General features: G+C 35.9%; 2 protein-coding genes across 2 annotated transcripts; both read left to right on the top strand.

Annotated features, from left to right (window-relative positions):
• Positions 1-10,233: 10,233 nt before the first annotated feature.
• Positions 10,234-13,757, top strand: LOC308265156 (uncharacterized protein; the record flags this gene model as incomplete). The annotated part of the gene is made up of 2 exons (XM_080698749.1): positions 10,234-10,276; positions 13,531-13,757. 2 exons carry the CDS (start codon positions 10,234-10,236, stop codon positions 13,755-13,757), a joined length of 270 nt encoding a protein of 89 aa, XP_080554875.1.
• A 60-nt stretch (positions 13,758-13,817) lies between these two features.
• LOC308265405 (uncharacterized protein) lies at positions 13,818-13,970 on the top strand (the record flags this gene model as incomplete). The annotated part of the gene is made up of 1 exon (XM_080699085.1): positions 13,818-13,970. One exon carries the CDS (start codon positions 13,818-13,820, stop codon positions 13,968-13,970), a length of 153 nt encoding a protein of 50 aa, XP_080555211.1.
• Positions 13,971-20,510: the final 6,540 nt, after the last annotated feature.

The following is a 20,510-nucleotide window of genomic DNA, read 5'->3' as shown; positions in this document are numbered from 1 at the left end:
TTTAACTCCTGACATCACCAAGGGTAAAGGTTTTACCTTCCCTATTTTTGTTCTTTATATAGATGGCCTATTTTAACCCTCCTGCTCCTAGGTTCTCTGCAGTGCCTCAGAAGCAGCCTCAAGATCTCTCTAACTACCTTCTCCACCTCACTCCCTCAGTCCTCTTTCTTTGAAGGGGTTCATTTTGCCATTCCCTTATCTGATAAGGGAGTTCTTCCAGAAGTATATAAATGACTTAGATTCTTTCCTGCAAGCTAACTAGCCAAGAAAGATTCATCTCTGAAGCATTAAAGCGGAAGTAAAGGTCCTCACCATGTTCACTCAAACAAACTTATCTATTTTTCTCAGGGATGATACCCGAGAAATCTTTACATAGAAAAATAGTTTTTGTTTGCAGTGAAGTTATGCTGCTCACCTTCTCAAACTCTCCTGGAGTCCAGAAGAATTTTTCCCCAGACTCTTTGCTATTTGGTCCTATTCATTACCCATACAATTATTTACTCTTCTTCCAAGATTTCCTGAAGATCCCACTTCCCTCTCCCCTATGAAGAGGATATTAAAGTTTCGACTATTAATCTCTTCTTTGAGCTTCCTATTTTCTTTGACTCCCATTCATTCATTTCTATGTGAATACATATATATGTCTTTGCTCTTATTTATCTGTCCATTGTCAATTTTTCATAGGTCCAAATTATTGAACCTTCAGGGGCTGAAAAAAAGTTTCTTTCTCCTCTACAACATCAGTATATTTTTGTGTGTTTGTATCTGACATTGTCCTAACAATTGAAATATATTGTTGTCCTCAGGCATTTCATTAAATGCTTTTTTTGTATGTAATATCCAACCGTCAAGCAGTGGAAGCATCACAGTGGAATAAAAAAAAAAAAAAAACAATGAATTGCATTTTTATTCTTCCATAAGATGTATTAGAATAAATTTTACAAGGAGAGACAATTTGTGCTGTAAGGCTAGTAAAGAATTTTTATACAGAAGAACAAGAGGGGGAAAATAAATCTTATGCAGGATTATTTAAGACAGTAACCAAACTTCAAGTGGCATTATGTCATTGCATTTGTATTGTTGCTGATATTGATTTATAGTCTCATTTTGCTAAAATAGAGAATTATACCAGTAAGAAAACACATATCAATGTTATATTCTGTAAATAATGGAGATAAGATACACTAGATATGATACACAGAGCTAAGTAAAAACAACTATCACGTATTTGATGATAACTTTTAAAACATTTATTAATTATAATCAAGTAGGCACTTGGGAATATACAAATAATTTGTGCACCTTTCTTTCACTGAATGTATGAATTTTAGTATTCATGTATTCTTTCTCAAAGTTGTGCGTTATAATCCAGAAGACTCATCTTCTCCATCTCCTGAATGGAATATAGCTGTAAATGTTAGTAGAGTAAGTACATGTCCTCTTTATGCTTTTAATGGGCTAGCTTGAATAGCTTCATAATGTCGATAGTCATTTAGAAAATGATGTGATTTGGAGAGAACAGTGATCTCCCTTTCCCTATTGGTGTCTTTGGGGCCAGGCTTTCACAGCCAAAGTGATGAGGAGCTATGAGGCAATTAAACAATAAATGTGAAGTCAGCCTCCTCACTTTTACTCGGAATTGGACAATATCTACCAAACAGATTGGGCAAACACCTACTAATGCCAAAATTGGAGGCAGTGATTCCAAAGAAAAGAGTGTTGTAAAATTCTGTACATGTACTCCAGGCCACAGGCCACAGGGAGAATTATGTAGTAGTCTATGTGATGATATATTTCTCTAATATTTGTAATATGTAGGTAATTGCTTCAGTTATCTTGTTTCATATAATCTTACATATACACTAAGTATATACTTATATGTATTTGCATATATTATATATATTTGATATAATATATTATACATATTCATAAATATATATATTCTACTGTTCTAAAATTTAAGTTAAACATGAAATGGTCCACATAATAAAATATCAAAATAGTGCTGTGTAGTTAGAATTTAAACTTAACATAATATTTTCTAGTTCCTTTCATTGTGGGATAGACAGATAGTGACAAATTAAATTAAAACATAATAGCAAAATCAAAACATCCTAATATCTATAATTATTAGTTTCTTTATATAAAATAGAATGCTGATTAGAAGACTTCCTAGTACTATTATGAGATGTATATCTATGTCATGTACATAGTTATTAAAATGTTGGTTATACAATATTAGTCATCAAGTCATTATGGAAAAAAAAAGCTCCAGAATAGCCAAATGAATTGTCATTAATAAGAACCATGCAAAAGGCATCATAATTCCTGACATAAAATTATACTGTAGAGCTACAGAAATAAAATAACATGGTATTGGTACAGAAAAACACATAAACCAATAGAACAGAAGATATAAAACAAATTTACATTCCTTTAGCCAATTGATTTTTAAAAAGTGCCAAAAACATACTTTGGAGGAAAGACTGGCTGTCAACAAATGACTTTAGGAAAATTGATTACCCATTTGGAGAAAATTTTAATTAAATCACTACCTCTCACTCTGCACAAGAGTCAAATCAAGAGGGATCAAAGATGTGGAAATTAGATTAGAAACTTTGAAATTACTAGAGGAGGACATAGGTCCAGCATGAAACTTCCCAATAAGACCCTAAAAGCTAACAAAGTTTAAAACAAGAATTAATAAACGGGATATAATGTACTAAAAAGTTTCTGTTTATCAAAGAAAACCATCAAGAGTCTAAAAAGTGAGCCTACAGAATGGTAGAAGATCATCATCAGCTATTTCTCTAATAAAGAAGTAATATTTTATAAAAGGAATTATAATTTACAAAATACTTAAAAGACTTAACACTAAGAAAAATCAATAAATGAGCAAGTGAAATAGACACTTTATAAAAGAAGATATACAAGACTGTGGGATATATACACAATGGAGTTTTACTCAGCCATAAAGAAAAACAATTACATCATTCTCAGGGAAATGGATGGAACTGGAGGACATTATGCTAAGTGAGATTAGTCAAGTCACAAAAAATAAGAAATCAGATGCTTTCCCTAACATGTGAAAACTAGGGAGAAATGGGTAACAGGAGGAACTCTAGATGAAGAAGGAGATCCTAGAGAGGAGCAAATAAGACAACTTAACTGAGGGGATGGGCAGGGGGAGAGGGAAACTCTCTAAAGCACATGATGTACTTAAACAAACTTATCAAAGTCAGTCACTAAGCCAAGCATTGGAAGGAGGGATGGAGGGAATGGGGTGGGGATCGGGTGAGGTCTAATTGGATGATGTGTGCACGTATGTCTCCACAAGTCTTTTATACCATTTAGATGTATGACTACAATGCACCAATAAAAAAAAAAATTAAAGAAGATATACAAATGGCCAATAAATACATAAAAAACTCAAAATAATTAGCTCTCAAAGAGATGCAAATCAAAACTACAATAAGATTCCTCCTAGCCTCACTTAGAATAGCAAAAATCAAGAAGTCAAACAACAATAAATGCTTTCAAGAATGTGGGCAATTAGGAACTCTTTCACACTGTTGATAGGATTGCACATTAGTGCAGCTGCTCTGGAGATCAACATAGAGATTCCTCAGAAAAATGAGAATGTACCCACTATATGATCCAGCTATATCACTCCTGGATATTTTTCCAAAGGGACTGAAATCTGAATATTATAGTGATACATTCATGTCTCTGTTTATAGCAGGACAATTCACAATAGCCAAATTATGGTATCAACCTAAGTATCTGTCAACAAATGAATAGATTACGAATTGTGGAATATACACACAATGGTGTTCTACTCAGCAGTAAAGAAGAACAAAATTAGGCCACTTGCAGGAAAATGGGTAGACCTGGTGGACATTATGTTAAGTTAGATTAATGAGTTACAGAAAGTTAAGGGTTATATTTTTTTCTCTCATATGCAAAATCTAAGGAGTGATCAGGATACCAGAGGGACTCTGATAATGGAGGAAAGATACTAGTGAAGCCATAAAGTGGTTAAGGGAAAGAGGGTAGAATCAATGGAGGAATCGCTTCCATTGATATTATGTACAGATGTGACAATACTAATGACAATCCATGGGGAGGGAGGGATTAGGAAAAAACCAGGGCAAAGCTGACTAAGTGCTGTGTACATATATGTCACTATCAGTGTAAACTACATTATAATCTGAGACTATAATGCACCAACAAAACTATAAAAATAATTCCTTATTTATAATCAATTTCTTATTTGTGATGTAATAAATATCTACCTTTCATCTATAATACATTTTAAGGCTACCTAATATTGTTTTTTATGGAAACTTTTTTTTTAATTCTTTAAGTCAGAGTTAACTAGTAATGCAGAATGATTCTAGTTTATAGTTAGGTAATTTCTGTCTTTCTGGTTTCTTTTTTTTTTTTTGCTTTTATGGAAAAATGCCTTTGATTTCAAATTAGAACTTTTAAATTTTTTCTTTAACTTTATATGACATTTATGATTTATCTTTTTTTTTAAAATGACCTCTCCATTCACATTATGTTCTTCATGGTTCAGTGTCTCTCACAGCTGGATATGGTCTTTCTCAGTGGTCCCCAGTTATATGAAGCCAAGTTTACCCATACTTTCAGAAGAACAATGCAATTTCATTGAATCTCTAATATTTCATTTCATTGCATTATATGCTTTAGCCTCTTTTCTTTAAGATAAGATACTACTATTAAATTTTATTAATGTTCTCTTATAAGCAGGTTATTGAGTTAGTTAAGAAAAAAAATAAACTAGGCCAAAACATCAAGATAATAGGAATCACAAGAACTAATCAAGAAGAAAGCAATAATGCATTGAGTAATAATAAATGTATGATATTAACTGGCATTATGGATAAATAAAACAGTGAAGAAGCAGAAAAGTAAAGTATGGAATGATTCTAGAAAAAAGTTTTGACAAAAAAGACATGATCATATTTCACAGAGATACTAAATACTTCTAAATTCCCATGATTTTCTTTGGTATTTGAATGGTAAGGATAGAGAGAAGGGTAACCAAACTCTTTTGCAATGGTAGCTCTTAGATTTTTTTCAAATGTAAAAATATTATTTAATTACACAAGATGATGATATCCTATTACATATTTTGTCTTCCTAGATATTTTATGAGCTGTAGCATTGTAAATTCATGTATATTTATTTAATGTAAAATGTATATCATCTAAAAAATTTGACAATATTTGTTTAGGAGACTACAAGACAAATTATTAATTACTTCAGTGTAGTGACACATTTTCTACATGTTTTCTTTTTTAAATGTATTGAGTCATAATTATTCTGTATATCATTATCCTTTAATCCTTTACTAGTAAATTTTAAAGTGTTTATCTCAGTAATATATATAGACATATATATATATAGTCATATATATATATAAAAGTCTTTATCTCAGATTATATATATATATATATATATATATATATATATATAATAGTGACTGTCTATAGTGTGCCACAAAGATGGCTGTGAAATGCTGTCTCAGAAATAAAATATATAAATGCACATGGGCATTATCACAGATTTTAGTAGATATGTGTTCTCCCTCTCCCTCTCCCTCTCCCTCTCCCTCTCCCTCTCCCTCTCCCTCTCTCTCTCTCTCTCTCTTTTTCTCTCTCTCTCTCATGGACTCTGTCCTAGGAATACTTCTCAGCAAAGGAACAGTCAAAATTGCTTCTTTTTCCTTTGACTCACAAATCTTGGGAAAATAGAGAACCCCACTGAGCTCAAAGGAAGAGAACCCATTGGGTTGTGCAATTTTCTCATATTTTGCTTCTCTTTCTTTGTTATGGACCTCTGAAGATGGAAATTTGCTGCAGACTTTAAGGGGAAAGGATTTCAAAGAAAAGCAAAACTCATATGCAATGACAAATGTTATGTTTATATCTTGTTAGCGAGTTCCTTGAAAGTGCTTGCAGCTTTGAGGTAAAGTAAAGTAGGTTGGGTAAATAATATTCCCTGCAGAGTGCAAGTTGTACATAGAGAGAAATCCTGCAGAGAAACTTAGAAAGCCTAGACCACTAGAAATGCTTTTCAGCAGGGAAGTCTTCCTCTGAACTTGCACACAGGTCTGAATGGCATGAAATGTTTCTTCATTGATAATGACAGGAGTTTAAACAACTTTCAGGTGATGTCTATACAAAACTATAAATTAAATCATAATTCAAAGTTTCAATTCAATGCACTAATCCTACTTACAGAACAGGGAACACCTGTGATAAATCAAAATAGTATACAGAGTTGACACATTTTTCTGGTGAAGTATTGATTTTTTTCTCAGCATACAACTGTGTATAAATAGATTAAAAATAAAACTAGATTTGACAAACACTACTCACTCAACAAATACATGTTACATACTTGCATGCCCATGTGTACACATAATTCTAGGTTTTGTAAATACAATAAGAACAGAAATGGCATCTACTTGTATTTAATAACATTCTGTTAGCTAGAGAAGGCTATTAATATTTTAGCATATAAGTAAGTACATAAATTTATTACAAGGACAGTGCACTTTCCAAATGTGAGAAGCGTTAGAAGGGAGGTGAGAGAGTAGACTTATAGAGAATAAATGATCATATAAACTGAGGAGTAGAGGCTACTTTGTCCAGGACACCAAGCAAACACTGACAGGACAAGTTAAATTTAGAGTTATGCATGATGAGAAAGATATAAGAGCTTGGAGATTAAGAGCAGGAGTCTTGAGGCAGAGAAAATAAGATGTGCAACAATTTTGAGAATAGGATGAGTTTGCATGTTTTGGAGATGATGACAATAACAATGACAAAATTCAGCATGGCTGGAACAGAAGGAATATTGAAGAAGGAAAAAAATTAGAATCTAAACACAGGGGATTGTTCTTCCTAATAATTTGAAGGTCTGAACTATCAAACATTCCATGAAAAAGGCTATTGATTATTGATAGAACAAAGTGAGTAATGGGCAGCTGCTCAGTAGAGCATAGACATGCTAAGCCATGATCCCTGTGGAATGAAGGCCAGCATGATGTTTCTCTGATTTACCCTGAATAGTGTATAATGTGAAACATATATTTTTATTTTTTTGAATTTTCTATTTAATATTTTGCAAATAATTATAAAACGATGAAAAGAGAAATCTTGGGCAAGGGAGGATTACTATGTCCAGAAAATAATATAAACGAGAAGACACTTTCTCAGAGAGGAAAATTCAGTCAAATATTATTCTCAGCCTGGCAGAGTGGTGCATACCTGTAATCCCAGTACTAGGGAGGCTGAGACAGGAGCAACACAGTTTCGAGACCAGCCTAAGAAACTTAGAAATATTCTTACCAATTTATCAAGACCCTATTTCTAAACAAAACATAAAAAAGGGATGAGAGTTTAGCTTGGATATATAACATCCCTAGGTTCAATCCTCAGTACCACACACACACATGTAAAATGGGTCATATTTAATGAGGGATAGAGAAACCTTTTAGAGTAATGGAAATCTCAATAGCAGAGATGTTTATATGACTACAAAAATTGTGAAAACTTCTGAAAAGTTATCCTTATATTGAAGTGCTTTTATTACATGTAAATATATCAATAAAAAGAAATATTTCTCATACATGTAAGAGGGGTAGATTGTGAATTTTCAATACCTGTATAAAATTAGTAAAGATATGTAAATTATAAATAATAATTTTCTCACAATCTTAGAAATGTAGAGCAAATACATTTTTTTGTGATATTGAGGATTGAACCCAGGGGCATTCTAACTCTGAGCTAACTCTAGCCTTATTTTATTCTTTATTTTGAAACAGGATCTCACTAAGTTGCAAAGGGGCCTCACAAGTTTTTGAGGCTGGCCACAAACCTGCTCTCCTATCTCAGTCTTCTAAGTACTAGGATTACAACTGTGTGCAACCAAACCTGGCTCTTTCTTCTTAATTTTTATAATTTTTTTGGGGGAAATTATAGTCTCACATCATAATGTAGGAAATGTAGGCATGCTTTCCAGGTGGTTAACATTTTTCTCTTATGAGAGGTAGCTATTGAGCCAGGTGTGGTACTTACATTTGTAACTCCAGTACATGGAAAGGCTGAGATGGGAGGATGGCAGATTTATGGCCAGCATCAGCAACTTAGTGACGCCCTTTGCAACTGAGACCCTGTTTCAAAATAAAAAATAAAATAGTGCTGGAGGTGTAGCTCAGAGGTAGAATGTCCTTGGGTTCAAACCCAGTCTCACAACACATACACACACACACACATAATAATAATAATAATAATAATAATAATAATAATAATAATAATAATACTTGCTAATTCTGGAGACCAGCTGCAATTCCACTTTGCTCCCAAAAGAAGAACCAATGTTTTGAGAGATGAGAATCAGCAATGCTTCGGCATCACTCAGGATGGTTATGAAGGAACCTTAGAAACAACAACAGGCTCCTCATATTCTGGTTGATTTCTAGAGCAAACTCATGTGATAAGTCAGCATGTTATCTCTTTAGCACAATAATGCTTGGGAAGAAACTGCACTATGAGGAGGTGGCTGCCTCAAGTGTTACCAGGGAGCTCGTTAAAACATTTGTCATAATCTTAAAATGCAGGGGTAAAAAAATTAATTTAGAAATTGCTCAAGGGATAACATGCACTTTACAGTCAAAACTCTGCAGAGAGACATCTAGGCTTATCTCAATACAAATCTGTCAGCGTCGCTTTCAAGGAAAGGGAAAAAATAAAATGTGGGGAAAATTTCCCCCAAATTGAAGCCGGCCTTGCCACAGTGACATCACTAGTAGATTGAGGCTATCAGCCATTCTCTCACGATAAATAATGGTATTATGGGAGGGGCTTCTCTGATATATAATGCAAAGTGTCAAGCAAACAGTTAAAAAATTATTAAGCATGCCAAAATTAGAAACATATGACCATTAATTAAGAAAAATAAATGAGTAATAAACTGGGAGCTATTAATCATTCTGATTGTGGAGTTAGTAAAGACTTTACATTTTTTAATGGAAATTTAATTTAAGAAATAAAAACGGAACAAAAAAAGAGTAGTCCCGGGTGTATTCATTTCGAGTCACCCCCTCATGCCATTTTGGCATGGCGCTGTATTTCTATTTTCTGTTTTTGTATCTTTCTAATAAACTTTTCTCGATCTTCAGCAACTGTCCAAGCTATACATATTTATTCTTAGCTTAGGACAAGAACCCTCGGTAATTTTCTGTTTTTGGTCGTTTTGGCTTTTGTTATGGGTTGGGGGAAAGTGTGTCTGGGACCCTAGAAGGGGTTACCGGGGAACATTTTTCCAAATCATATTCTCCCAATCCGTAACATTTTTTGGTGTCCAACGTCTTGGGGCAATGTGGGGCACATGACTCTATATTGTTCACGGGATTTTTTTGCCTGTGGGTCAGTGGGGAGCAGCAGTTTTAGCTCCAACTGGTGAGCTGTTGAACTGTAAAACAACTATAGAGCAGCCTTTGCCTCACTGCAGCTCTGAAAGTGACTTCCAGGGTATCTCGCCAGTGGTCCTAGTACCACTGCACCCCAAAAGGTATGTACCTTCCTGAGCGAGAAGGAGTTCCCCCAGAGTGACCGTGATTGTCTGGTCTGGGAGGCAATTCTGGCTTCGTGGGAAACCCCTGACCAAGAGATTAGCCCGCGGTGGAATCCCCTCCAGGAAGAAATCTCTTTAAATAGTGTAGGGGACAATGGCAGACTGAGTACTTCCTCCTGCGGCCTATGCCTACGTAAGGGGAGCAGGGCTAGTGCTTGGTCCTTATTGAGGCTTCTCGGAAACCGCCATTGTTTTGTTAGGCCCAATGAGTGCCAATCCATTCTGCCCACATCACAGATGGGACACTGTTAAAATCCCTATACAAGGTTAAATTTAAAGAGAAATGCCCATGGCCCACCTAGAGAAAGCTCCGCAACCAGGAGACGCAAGCCAGCAAATGGTAGTTTTTTTCCATAGTTGAAACAGGTTCTAAGGAAATAAGCTAAAGGAGGGTAAATGAACAGAGAAAGCTCCCCAAACAGGAGACACAAGCCAGCAAAAGGTATTAAGTTTTTTTCAGTGGTTAAAACAGGTTCTAGGGAGATAAGCTAGTTTGTTTTTAGCGTCAAGGTCTAGGAAGCGTGGCCATTAGCAACTGCGGCCACATGCACCCTGTTAGTCGCTATGGCAGGTCGTAGTCACCAGCAACTAGTGGAAGCCATAATGGGTAAGCTTTTCCAAAAGCCCTAAAAGGAAAAAAAAACCTGGTAAAACTTTTTGCCTGGCAGGTCTGCTGGGTAATGGCCACACCCGGGAGATATTGTCAGGCATTCAGCAGGCAGTTAGAGCCCCGTTTGCATAACAAAAGCCCTCAGGGAGGAGGCAGCTCAAGGAGAAGGCCACACCCAGCTGCTGGTGGCTGGGAGCTCTGAGGCCCCTTGAAAGTGAAATAGATACAAGGAAGCAAATTAATAAGACCAATTTTTTCTTTTCAAAAATGGCAATATTTTCAGCTAGAAAACCTCATTGAGAGACTGGACAGGCACAGTGAAAGCAGATCCATGGCAGGAGGAAGGTGGCTACAACTCCAAGCTTGGACTAGCTTTCTGGTGGACAGTACAGCCACAGTATTGCTTTATGCGGTCCATGATGGACTCCCCCAGCTGGACCACTGGCTTTAGGAGTGCAGGGAATAAGATTCCAGCAATATCCTAAATGCTAGGTTCATCGGGTTTTAAAGTGGGAGGTTCTGGGGAGGTGCCCAAACAGGCCACTAAAACCACACCCTATCTCTCAAGGGGGATCCCAGCAATTCAAACTAAGTGTCAGATCTCCACTGGCATGTGTTCTCCAAAGTGGAGGAAAAAGCTGAATCCCAAACACTAAAGAAGGTCTCATTGTTTTCTTCTGCACCCAAGTATGGCTACAGTATGCGCTGGGGAACAAAGACACATGGGCCAGCCAGGGAGGTTTGAAGTAGCTTATCTTCAACTGTTCTTTAACTTTAGAGACCACCAGATTTCTTTAATGATTGCATGTTTGAGACAATTGTGGCAGCCTTGGCTAAGGTAGTATGGGGAGGGAGAGTTTAAAATTCAATCTGTCCATATGTGGTAGTTTTTCTCGTTTTATGGGCTGAGTTTAGAGCGATATCACCAGCTCAAGCAATAGGTGCTGGAATTCTTAAATCTTTACCTGGTAGAGCAGGAGGCCATCCTCAGACTGCAGGCTGCCAATTTGGTTTAGTAGGGACTTGAAAAGGGAAAGAGAGATGGACAAAAGCCATTTAAGAACTCTGGCAGAGCATAGAAGCCTAGGCTCAAGTCTGCTTAAGGGTGGAAAGCAAGGGCATCACTGGAGTAATGCTCTCAACCAGGAGGCCAAATAGGCCCTCCGAGGCCTGGCTCATGGTACAAAGGGGGACTATTACATGGCTGAGTATCCCCAGTTCCGAAGGGAAATGGGGTCCCCAGACCTAGGTTCCCAGTAAATTACCACCACCTGAGTTGACTAAAAGAGCCTTAGGCAATCACGCAGTGAGATCTCAGAGGCCAGTTCTAAGGTGTTGCCCTTCTTTCCCGGCCCAAGATCCAAAAGCTTAGCCAGGGTGGGGGGGCTTAACAGGCCAGCCCTGAGCCATTTCTTTACTCAAGATTTAGCCTGTGGCGTCCAGAATGACCTTCCCTGTTCTACCATTCTTAGCCACACCACAGAATTCAGCTCCTCTGCTAACAAAAGTTTTTTTTTTTTTTTTTTTTCCTTTTGCTGGCTGCACTAAAGTTATTGCTCAAAGATTTTTTAAATCTCAATCAGTCTTAGCTAAAATGGTTACTTCAGAAAAGTTGTCCAATTAGACTCCTGTGAGGTGATTAGATAAAGTTATTGTCTTCTTTGACAAAAGTAATGTTTTAAGACACTAGGGTTTTTTTTATGATGTCGTGGATTTCTGTGGTAATTTACAACACAGGTTTTAAGGTGTGTGGTCAAATAAATATGAATTGTCCTTTAATATTACTCCTTTTGCAAAATTAAGGTTTTAAGGTGCTAGTGGTATTTATCTAATGTCTTAATTTTCCATGTAATTTATAGTTCATTTATTAAAATGCCAAATGCAATGCTTTAAAATGCTCTTAACTTCATAAAGTTGAAAGTAACACTTAAGTCTTTTAAATGGGTTTCTTTAACTGCTGGTATATGAAAAACATTATTAAATATTATGCTTTTTGGGGGGTTTGCTTGTATGTAACAACAAAAGATAGATGTAGAGAGTCTATAGAGGATTACTTTTGGCAATGAAATCAGGAGACCTCAAAGTCTGTAATAATTCTTTAAAACTGGCTTCAAGGTTGTTTACCAGAAAAAAGTTACAGGAGACTAAGTCATATCATACAGGGATTCGAAATTTGCTTTAGAAATTGATTCCAAAAGCTTGTTAAGTCCACCAGGCAAGCAATCTAGAGACACATGTCCAGATGAAGATTGGCAGCTTGGTTTCACTCATGCCAAGGGAAACTTTTAGATCTTTTCTGACTGGGACATAGTCCTAGATACCAATGTTACCCTATTGCCAGTGTACAAGCAAGTTTTAAGTAAACTTCAAACAGTGCCATAGGAAAAGGATAAATTCTGTTTTATCCAGATGACCTGGTGCCCATCAAATCATCTAAAATCTTTATTCCAAAGCCTATTTCAGGTCTCCACAGTACTAATTTCTGGATTCACATGGTGCAAAATAAACTTAATACATCCCACTTTTGTGTGTTTCAGTCTAAGTCAAAAAAACAATTTTAATTTCTCATTTAAGTATTATCTTTTGAGTTTCATGGTTAACCTGTATTGTAAGTGTTGTCTCGTAGGGTTAAAGCTTTCTGACAGACAGAACCTGACAGACATCTATCGAGGCCCTTTGGATTGTCATAGATGCACACGGCACGGACCCATCTGATTCCCCCATGCCAACTACATGCATGAATGTTACCCTAAAACTGGGCCCCCCCAACTTCACCCCTGTACAGCTCGAAGCAGTTTATGACAGACTTGACGTCCTTATTCCTTTGTTGAGGGGTACATTCATGTGATAGAAATGGGGGGAAAATTAATGGGAATTGAGCTCATGTTAAATGTTTGTACAATTATAAATGTCAAAATGCATTTTCTGTATCTACCTTTGGCCTGACAGGTGTCAGGAAGTTACTAGACAAAGGGGGGAATGTACCAGTATTGGAAATGGCCTAGGAAGATTTGAGAAAGCTATGATTATTAATGTATTTCAAAAACTGGGTGAGGGGCAAATCTGTACAAGGACTTGGTTTCTGCTTAAAAGCAGGCAACTATTCCAATGTAAATTAACCTAGCTAAAAGCAACTAACCAGTCAATAGGAGAGGAGAATTAGGCTTGTCTCTATCTAAAGACAGATCTTAGTTGAGGAGAACTAGGCCTTTATCTAAAGACAGATTTAGCAGCCCCCTGGGTAGGCCCAGCGTATGGTGGGCAGGTGCGCTGTTGCCAGAAGACTATGAGATTTCAGAACTTCTTGAGAGACTACAAAGTTGTGGTGGTTATGGTACCTTTGGTTGGGCTGATACACTTGGGGTGGTACAGAATCAAAAGAAGCCCTGTCTTCCACATACCTGATAAGGACAACATTACTGAGCCGGACAGTCTGGGACTTGCAAGTCCACCAAAGAGCCAACTGCGAGGGAAATAGTACACTTGCAGTTTTGAGAAAGAAGCATCTTCTAATCTGAGCTTGATATTAAAAGAAGAAATGAAAAACACCAGTTGGATTAGAAAGAACTGGCTCCTTGTTGCTGGGCTGTCTTTCATAGGCGTCCATCTTGGAACATACCTTATACAGAGGGCTGCAAAGCAGTCTGTAAAATCTCAGTCTGGAAGCATACAGAAGAGTATTGAAGAATGAAGCCAAGTGCATAATCCTAATTAACATATCATTATATTCTGATTACCTTCAGAAGCGTAGAACTCTCTATCACCACAATGCTGCACATTCAGACTTTGATTCCTGAAAAATATATTGTTAATGTTAAAACACATGACAATGCAGTAAGTGGAAAATCATGGTTAACACAATAAAAGCTTCTTCACAAAAAAAAAGAAAGATTTAAATGATGGTCTAGGGAGGATGGAGCAGGGTTTGACCTTGCCCTTCATGAAAGGAGACACCCTGCCACACCTTGTTCGGGGAGGTACCTTACAGGGATGTTCACTATGTCAGGATTACGTGAACAAGATGGAGGTCATGGGTATAAAAGGCCGAGTTCACGCGTAAGCCCTTTGTTGTATTCATTTTGAGTCACCCCCTCATGCCATTTTGGCATGGGGCTGTATTTCTATTTTCTGTATTTGTATCTTTTTAATAAACTTCTCTAAATCTTCAAAAAAAAAAAAAAAAAAAGTAGCCCCTTTCAGCTTTGCTTTGCCTTGTCCTTCCATCCTTCTGCTGTCCTCCACTGGTAAAGTCAGTCGCCGTGCCATCTTGGAAAGGACAAATGGTTACAGTGTTTGCTTCCAGGATTGCAAACCAGGGAACAGAAAGGTGAAGTGGAATCCAACAAGCAATAAAATGAAAACGGGCAGAGGCAATAATCCTGATTACTGTAAGCATTATTGATAATTCTTACACTGAGAAGAAAAGTGAATTTGAGCTCATGAAATTGAGATTAAGGTTTCTGTCATTGTACTTTTATTTTTGCCATCAAGCTGATAATTTTCTAAAAAGGTACCTAAATTTATAATGTGCCTGTGTTCAAAATAAAATATCAAATATTAAATATAATTTGAACTAAGCAAAAAAATTATAGTTTTACAATTACAGCTGGACAGTTAGTTATTTTTCTGTTAATATATTTAAAATACCCAAATTCTTCTTTTGATAAAAGATGCCCCTATTACTGGACTTGGCTCTACAAAATCCTATCCTCTAAATTGTGACTAGTAATTGCTCACTATTATTTTTAGCTAGGCAACACTTAAGATTAAAGAAATAGAAAACATTTTAACCAGATTTTTTTTTTACTTTTATTAGTAGATGTATTTTCAAAATTACTATATTTACCACTAACAAAGATTATATGCATTTGATTATCTGAAGTTTGGCTTCCATTTTAATATAAGCTTATAATTTCCTTAATTGAAGATGTTTACAAAAAGCTGGCAAACAGGGTGTGGTGGCACTGGCCTTTAATCTCATTTCTTGAGAGACTAAGATAGGAGGATCACAGGTTTGAAGCCAGTTTTAGTAACTCAACAAGGCTCTCAGCAATCTAGAGAGACCCAGTTTCTAATAATAATAAAAAAAATAAATAAAATAAGGCTGGAGGCGCAGCTCAGAGGTAGAATGTCACTGGGTTCAGTCCTTAGCACCACACACATACACACACACACACACAAAAAAAAAAAAAAAAAACACTAGCAAGCCATGAATAAGTTTAGCTTGAACATTGATCTACAAATAAAAAGTAGTGTAGCAATCAAAATGCTCAATATAATTAGATATAAAATTTCTACTACAAAGCTCATTTATTAATGATTAGAGCTGATGTAATTGAGTCATGGTTTGGCATCTCAGCAGTGGACAGATTCATTGTAACAGATTTATCTTGGTGGTGACCCAGGCCAGTAGAATGCATCTGGAAGGTGGATCTTTGAGGGTGTGGCTTTGGGGATGATATGGTTCTTCCTCCCCCTGCTCTCTCTCTCTCTTTCTTGCTTCCAAGCTCCATGATGTGAGGAACACAGTCCTATGCTCCGCCTCTCTCTCCCTCGAGCTGCCATGTTTTACAATTTCCAGTCCTTGGCCTCACATGAATTGAACCAGAAACCTTAAGAAAATAAATCTTTCCTCTGAGTTATGTGGTCAGGTCTTTAGATTATGGCTGTGAGAATAGTGACCAGAACCAAAAGAATCTTCAACATCATTTACTGATATGTAATTTTTTAAAAAAAGTAAGTGATTGCTATAAACTAATATTGTGTTATTATAGAATCAAGCAATATACCAATATGAACTTCACTAGGAAATGTAAAGTTTAGTTGTCATCTGCATGAAGAGAATCTGAAATACTGTTAGAGTCCAATATTTTGTTCAAGAGCTTTTTGGTTGGTTTAACTCCACTCTGTTATAAATGAACTCAATTAAAGAAGACTATTAATTGCTGCATTTGTGCCATTTCATTTACAAGGAATTACCAAAGCCAGTACAACACTGAGGGTAAGGCTTTTTTTCCCCTCTCAAAGCAGCTGGTCATAGAAAAGGATTGCTCCCTCAAGAACCATAAAATTCTTCCGTGTGACAGCCAAGCAGAAAAGGTGAGAACAAAATAAACAGCTCTGCTAACAGGAGCTGTCACCATGATGAATGCTGATGAGCAGTAATTAATGTGGATTCTCCTAAGCGAAGCCCACAGGTGTGAGCTGATGCCACCGAGTAAAAGAAGAAAAGAGGACCAAGGAGTGAAGGAACCAGATGAGAATATAACTGTAAAACAAAGCAGAAAGCCAGAATAGTAGGACTGTGTAAATGTCTCACCCATTAGCATTTTTTAAGCTCATGAATATCACTTAGTTCCAGAACCAGTAATAATTGTTCTATCTACATTACCTCTAAGCTGTATGATCATTTTTTTCTACATGCATTTTCTTAATCAGTGCGTATCTTAGCCATCCATTGACAAATACTTACTGATGACTAGGTAGCACATCATTTTGAAAAAAAAATAATATTGTATTTTTTGTTTTGTTTTAGTCATATAAAAGCATAGTTTGCACCAGATGTGGTGGCACTGCACACCTGTAATTCCAGTACCACAAAAAAAGAGTAAGTAGGTAAAAAATTAGAAACTCAGACAATTCTTATTAAATAACCATAGAGTCTGTCTTTAGAGGAGAATTAATTTAAAGAGAAAAAAAAAAAAGGTTAAGCTTGACATGATAAATTACATGAAATCCAGGAATGAAAACCAAAACTGAGAAAATTGTGGCAAGTGCTTCCAGCAAATGACGGGGTGTGGCAGTCACCCAAATGCCTGAAATACCTCATCATCATAAATGTATTTTTTTTTATAAAATCTTTCCCATCCACAGAAAAGACGATAGCTGAGAATTTCTTGCAGTTTTTTTTCCTACATTACAACAAGAGCACATGTGTATCTGCTTTTGAAAATAACAGTGGGGAAAGGTATCCTGATTTATGGTGAGCCTTGACTTTCAACTGTATCACAAACACCTCTACAGTAATGGTCAATGGAGATGATGCTTGTAATCTATCACCTAAATATCAGTCATTGAAGAAATAATGTATGGAAGTTGTTTATTTACCAAAGAATGACCTGCTGAAGAAGTTAATTTCCTTGACAATATGTAAAGACATATGTCTACATCTGAGCCACACCTCCAGCCCTGTTTTTTGATTTTTTAGTTTGAGACAACGTCTCACTGAGTTTCAAAGGGCCTCACTAGTAGCTGTGGCTGTCCGCAAACTGTGATCCTCCTGTCTCATCCTCCCAAATGCTGGGATTGCAAGCATGCAATACCATACCTGGCTTTTTACTTATGCTTGATAGTCCTTAGCTAAAACATTCATTTTCAAAGTGTAAGGGAAAAGAAACAGAAGAAGATGACTACCTCTGCAGGGAGGAGGATGGAAAATAGTAACCAGAGATTTGAGTTAGCACTTACAAAATGCTGACACCATAGACAAGACTGAGGCTCTTCTGGTAATGGTTGGAAGGGTTCTTTTTGACCACACTGAGTTTTGCTCCACAATATAATTTTAGTGGAGTTCCTCTTGATTCATTTTAAGTCTAAAGAACACTGAGACATAACAACTTTAAAATAACTGCCTCTTCCTCTTTGAAAGTTCTGTTTCCATAACTCTTGTCTATGTATGTATACACTAATGCCAGAACCAGAAAAACAAGATATTTCATCCAGCAAACAACTAAGCAGAAAATAACATTACTACCTCAAACAGAAGTTAAACCTCAGTATGTTAGGAATTAAAAATCATCTTTCAATAATAACACTGAATGTAAATGGCCTCAACTCCCCAATAAAAAGACATAAAGTAGCAAAATGGATTAAAAAACAGAATCCATCTATCCACTGCCTGTAAGAAACACACCTTACAAGTAAAGATAGTTACAAACTCAAGGTAAAGGGCTGGAGCAAGGTAATCAATGCCAACAGAACTCAAAGACAAGCTGGAGTAGCAACTATGATATTAGACAAATTAGACTTCAAGCCTAAATTTAATAGAAGAGACAAAGAAAATCATTTTTTACTGGTAAAAGGAAAAATCCAGCAAGAGAAAATAACAATAGTCAATATTTATGCACCAAACATAGGTGCAGCAGCTTTCATAAAACAAACTCTTTGTGACATTAAGTCACACATAAATCCCAAAACAATAATACTGGGATACTTCAACACCCCTCTCACACCATTAGACCAGTCTTCTAGCCAAAAGGTCAATAAAGATGAGTCAGACCAAAAGAACACCATTAATTTAATGGACCTGTTAGAAAAATAGAATATTTCACCCAACTACAGCAGAGTTCACATTTTTCTCAGTTGCTCATGGAACCTTCTCCAAAATAGATCACATTCTGGACCACACAGTGAGCACTAGCAAACTCAAAAAATGTGACATGCTTTCCAGTGTCATTTCAGACCATAATTGAAAGAAACTAGAAATCAACTATAAGAAGACCCAAAGAAACCACATAAGCATGTGGAGACTGAACACCACACTGCTGAATGAAGAATGGGTCATAGAAGATGTAAGAGGTGAAATCAAGAAATTTCTAGAAACAAACAAAAATAGAAATACAACATATCCAAATATCTGGGACACCCTGAAGACATTATTAAGAGAAAAATTCATAGCACTGAGTGCTCACATAAGAAAAGCAGAAAATCATCGAATAAATAACCTAAGGACACACCTCAGTGTTCTTGAAAAACAGAAAAAATCTAACCCCAAAGCCAGTAGAAGACAAGAAATTATTAAATTCTGAACAGACATCAACAAAGTAAAGAATAAAAAAAAATACAGAAACTCAACAGAACCAAAAGCTGGTTTCTTGAAAAACTTAAGATAGATAAACAACTACCCAATCTAACAAAAAAAAAAAAAATGGAGAATCAGCCTAAATTACAAAGATAAGAGATGAAAAAGGAGATATCATTACTGACAGGGTAGAATCCAGAGAATTATCAGAAACTTCTTTGAAAAACTATACTCCAACAAAATGGAAAATCTGGAGGAAATTGACAACTTTCTAGATAAATACAACCTACCTAAACTGAGTCAAGAAGATATAGAAAATTTAAACCAATCAATAGCAATCAAAGAGTTTGAAACATCAATAAGTAGCTTACAATAAAAAAGCACAGAACCAGATAGTTTCCCAAGTGAATTTTATAAAAAATTTATAGAAGAGCTAATCCTGATACTCCTCAATCTATTTTGTAAAACAGAAAAAAAAAAAACAGGACTCTCCCAAATACATTCTATGAAGCCAACACTGATTTAATACCAAACCAAATAAAAACAGCTCAAGGAAGGAAAACCACAGGCCTATAACTTTGATGAACTTGGATACAAAACTGCTAAACAACATACTAGCAACATGCTTTTAAAACCACATCAAGAAAATCATATACCATGACCAGGTAGGGTTCATCCCAGGGACACAAGGCTGGTTCAATATACAAAAATCAATCCATGTAATTCATCATATAAATATAACCAAAGACAAAAATCACTTGTTTATTTCAATAGGCTTTGATAAAGCATTTGATAAAATCTAACATCCATTTATGCTAAAAGTACTACAGAGAATAGGAATAGAAAAAACATACCTCAACATCATAAAGGCAATCTACAATAGACTTACAGCCAACATAATATTAAATGGGGAAAAAACTTTGAGAATTTCCCCTAAAAACAGGAACAAGGCAAGGATGTCCATTATTACCACATCTATTCAATATAGTACTTGAGATTCTAGCCAGAGAAATAATGTAAGAATAGGAAATCAAATAGGAAAAGAAGAACTCAAATTTTTACTATTTGCATATCACATGATACTATACTCAGAAGACTAAAAAACTTAAACACAAGACTTATAGAACTGATCAACAAATTCAGCAAAGTGTCTGGATACTAGCTCAATCTAAAAAAATCTGAAGTTTTTATGTACCTTGACTATAAATATATTTTCTGTACTCCAACTATAAATCCACAAAAAAGAAACCCAGAAAACACTTACACTCAGGATTTTCCACAAAAAGATACAATATTTAGGAATAAACTTTACCAAGAAGCTAAAAGACCTCTACAAAGAAATTTATAAAATATTGAAAAAGAAATCAAAGAAGACCTTAGATGATGAAAAGATCTTCCATGTTCATGGAACAAAAGCATTGTAATACAATC

The sequence above is a fragment of the Muscardinus avellanarius genome (genome assembly GCF_963383645.1).
Source record: "Muscardinus avellanarius genome assembly, chromosome: 7".
NCBI lineage: Eukaryota > Metazoa > Chordata > Mammalia > Rodentia > Gliridae > Muscardinus > Muscardinus avellanarius.
The sequence above is the reverse complement of the archived record's forward strand: the minus strand, read 5'-3'. Positions and strand labels throughout refer to the sequence as shown.